General features: G+C 41.3%; 1 protein-coding gene across 1 annotated transcript in view; it reads left to right on the top strand.

Moving 5' to 3' along the window:
* LOC102817173 (olfactory receptor 478-like) overlaps positions 1-2,174 on the top strand; it is a 12,400-nt gene extending 10,226 nt beyond the window's left edge. The window contains exon 2 of the mRNA XM_006870287.1: positions 1,515-2,174. Within this exon, the coding sequence (XP_006870349.1) occupies positions 1,515-2,174 (660 nt within the window). The remainder of the gene's footprint in view (positions 1-1,514) is intronic.
* Positions 2,175-4,301: the final 2,127 nt, after the last annotated feature.

The following is a 4,301-nucleotide window of genomic DNA, read 5'->3' on the forward strand; positions in this document are numbered from 1 at the left end:
TTGATAAGAATGTTGTTTATTGGTCCAGTGGTGAGGATTTTTGTTTTCTTTACATTGAGATGTAATCCATACCGCACGAAGGCTGTGGTCTTTGATTTTCATCAGTAAGTATTTTAAGCCCTCTTCACTTTCAGCAAACAAGGTTGTATCATCTGCATATCGCAAGTTGTTATTGAGTCTTCCTCCAATCCTGATGCCACGTTTTTCTTCATAGAACCCAGCTTCTTGGATTATTTGCTCAGCATCCAGGTTAAGTATGGTGAAAGAAAACAACCTTGTCACATACCTTTTTAAATTTTATACCATTCGGTGTTTCCATGTTCTGTTCGAACAACTGCCTCTTGGTCCAGGTACAGATTTCCTCATGAGAAAAATTAAGTGTTCGGGAATACTCATACTTCGCAATGCTGTCCATGCTTGGCATGATACACACAATCGAAAGCCTTTGCATAATCAATAAAGCACAGGTAAATGTCTTTCTGAAATTCTCTGCTTTCAGCCAAGATCCATTGGACATCAGCAATGATATCTTCCATTCCATGGACTCTTCTGAATCCGGCTTGAACCTCTGGAAGTTTTTTGTCAATGTATGCTTGCTGCCATTTCTGTATTATCTTTAGTAAAACCTTACTCTCATGGGATATCAAAGAGATTGTCTGATGATTTCTATATTCCGTTGGGTCACCTATCTTTGGAATGGTCACAAATATGGATCTCTTCCAGTCAGTCAGCCAAATAACTGTATTCCCAATTTATTGGCATAGAGGAGTGAGTGCCTCCTGTGCTACCTCATGTTGATGAAGATCAAAGAGCATAGCTTTCAGTATGAATTGCATCTCAATGTAAAGAAAACAAAAATCCTCACCATTGGACCAATAAACAACATTATTATCAATGGAGAAAAGATTGAAGTTGTCAAGGACTTCATTCTTCTTGGATCAACATGAAAGCAGCATCAAGAAACCAAATGACGCATTGCATTAGGCAAACCTTCTGCACAAGACCTTTTTAAAGTGGTGAAGAGTAAAGATGTCAGCTTGAGGACTAAAGTGCACCTGACCCAAGCCATGGTATTTTCAATAACCTCATATGCACGCGAAAGCTGCACAATTAATAAGAAAGACTATAGAAGAATTGATGTCTTTGAGTTATGGTGTTGGAGGAGAATATTGAAAGTGCCACGGGCTGCCAAAAGAACCAATAGATCCGTTTTGGAAGAAGTTCAGCCAGAGTGCTCCTTGGAGGCCAGGATGGCCAAACTCAGTCACTCATACTTCAGACATTTTGTCATCATGGACCAGTCTTTGGAGAAGGATAACATGTTTGGCAAGGTGCAGAGTAAGAGAAAAAGAGGAAGACACCCAGTGAGATGGATTGTCAAAGTGGCAGTGTCAATGGACTTAAGTGTGGCAAGAATTGTGAGGTTGGCCCAGGATCGGGCAGTGTTTCGTTCTGTTGTGCATAGGGTTGATATGAGTCGGTATCGATTTGATGGCACCTAACAACAACAATAGCAACATCTTGGATGTGCCACACAACCTGGTTCAGCTGTTTTCTTTGAAACTGTTGAGTGCTTTCTACTGGCTGCCATGGCCTATGATCATTTTGTAGCAATATGTAACCCACTGCTTTATTCAACCAAAATGTCTACACAAGTCTGTGCTCTGTTATTCTCTGTGGCTTATATAGGTGGTTTTGTCAATGCTTTCTCCTTTACAATTTCCTTCTTTTCTTTATTCTTCTGTGGACCAAACAAGGTCAATCATTTTTTCTGTGATTTTGCTCCTTTAATTGAACTTCCCTGTTGTGATGTCAGTATCCATGCTGTAGTCCCCTCATGTTCTGCTGGATTCGTCATTGTGGTCACAGTGTTTGTCATAGCCATCTCGTATATCTACATCCTCATCATCACCCTGAACATGTGCTCTACTGAGGGCCGCCACAAGGCCTTCTCCAACTGCACCTCCCACATCACTGCAGTCACTCTGTTCTATGGGACCATTACATTCATTTATGTGATGCCCAAGCCCAGCTACTCTACTGACCAGAACAAAGTGGTGTCTGTGTTCTACATGGTGGTGATCCCCATGTTGAACCCCCTCATCTATAGTCTCAGGAATAATGAAATTAAGGGGGCTCTCAAGAGAGAGCTTGGTAGGAAAAGATTTTCTTAATGAGACTTCTTATGTTACAAAATTTGTTGCAGTAACATACCATTAGTGTAATATTAAAAGAAATTTAGTTCTAATGGTCAAAATATATCTGCATATTATTAGCAGGTATGGGGCTCTGATAATGTGAGGGTGGATTTTCAGATACTAAATCAGAAACCAATAGTTAACTCAAATGAAACAAAATTTAAAATTAAGTACAGTTTGGTTCACATGAAGAAACTCTTAATCTGCTGGAAATCCTTTAAAATTTTATACATATCTTAAAAACAGTATTGTGTCATAAAACAAAGTTACTCTATCTCCAAACCATATGATTGTGTTCATTTTCAATAGTAATTTACACTAAGAGGAGCCCAGAGACCCCAGTTTGTCTTGACTGTGTACATTCTGAGGAAAAACAGTAACGTGGAACCAGAGAGTAAAATTGCTTGAGATGTAGAAATGTTATCTTTGGGGATGGTCTCTGTGGACTCACATACCTTGGTTCTAACTTTGACCTTGGATATCAGGGGTCTCCAGAGTCTCAGAGGATGAAGCCTCCCCGACTAACCTATGAATTGCTCAACTAGATCAGAAGAGATGACTTCCTCTGAGGGAATGGGCAGGATTCCCAAACTCATCAAGGAGTGACCAGAGCAAAAGCCTGTAAGGTTTCCAGGAGAACCAAGCAAACTGGATGTCATGGAGGTGTAAGGAACAAACTCAGAGAGTGATTTGTTTATGATCAGACCCACATCCTTCTCAGGAAACTCCAATGAGCTAGAGTATTTCCCAGCTGAAATAGTGACTGCTGGAGAGGTTACATTAGCCTCTATAATAGTGTCTTGGTATGGCGCTGTAGGATTAGCACTTGAACTTGAATGTGAGGTCAATTTCAACCAAAAAGTCAGCAGTTCAAACTCATCTGCTGCTCCTCAGAAACCCTATACAGGGTTGACTCCAAAGCAAATAACAGCATGTGGATTGATACTTGCAAAAAACAGCACCTACCGTCAATCCCAAAGCACTCTCTACTTATTGGGGTCAGTAATTCATTGCAATGTCAACCCAGGATCAGACACCATACTCTCAGTTGTGGGGTTATTAAGGAAGTTAACAGGTTACCATGAAGGATTAGAAATGCTCAGGGCACAGTTCTTTCTTTCAGGATAGCCTCTTCCCAGTCATGTCAGCAGACAGACCTCTCTCTAGTCCTTGGCATCTCAACCATGGGTCTGTGGTCTCAGTCCTGTTTCCTGTTTTAGCAATACCACAAAGCTCTTCTAGGGCTGCTGATACATACCTAAAAGCATTCCACTATGCTATAAACTCCAACTCAAAGGGACAGAACTATCTCTCCATGGGTCATCTAGCCTAGCTCCACAGTTAGGTCCCTGGAAGCACCCCACTCCACAAATGAGCCTCCTGCCCAAAGTCATTCAGCTTTCATGCTCTGTGGGCTAGGAAGTCTGCTGCTTTGTCACGTGCTCTTGTTCTGTGTTCTGTTTCTGCACTTTTGGTACTCCTCTGGGGTCACACCTCTGTCTCCTGGATCAAGGAGTTTCAACACACAGGGAACTTGAGTTCCAAGGATTTGCTCAACACTTGACTCTTCTTCCTTGATTGTAGTGAGATTCCCACACTCCTACCCCTCTCCCCACTGCCCCACATTCTACTTCTGAGATGGCTTATTTTAAGCTAAGCAGAATGGCAAAATTGACCAATTACAATTAATTCCATTACAAACCATTCACAGCAGAAACATATAATCCATCATGGTCTTCCCCCCACTTTCTCTTACCCAGGAAAAAGTTATTTGGTGGGAGTTTACAAAGACTTTTTCTAGAAGAGATAATTAACAATTCAATACATTTACTTCTATTTCCTGTTCCCACTTAATGTTCCAGAAACAAATTGCATCTATTTTTTGGTCAACAGAATCATAGGGCATATCTTAGTCAGGGTTTTCTAGAGAAACAGTTGCAGTAATATCTGTCTATCAGATTAAGGTAGATGTTTTGTAGCAAGGAGGGGAGTGATTAACTTTTCAGTCTAGGAGAGGAGGTCCCTGGGACCATCAAGGGAGAAGAGTGGAGAGCGGAACCCTACCCAGAGAAACAGTGATGCCAGAGATAGAGGCAGAGATGA

The sequence above is a fragment of the Chrysochloris asiatica genome, unplaced genomic scaffold, assembly GCF_000296735.1.
Source record: "Chrysochloris asiatica unplaced genomic scaffold, ChrAsi1.0 scaffold00140, whole genome shotgun sequence".
NCBI classification, from domain to species: Eukaryota; Metazoa; Chordata; class Mammalia; order Afrosoricida; family Chrysochloridae; genus Chrysochloris; species Chrysochloris asiatica.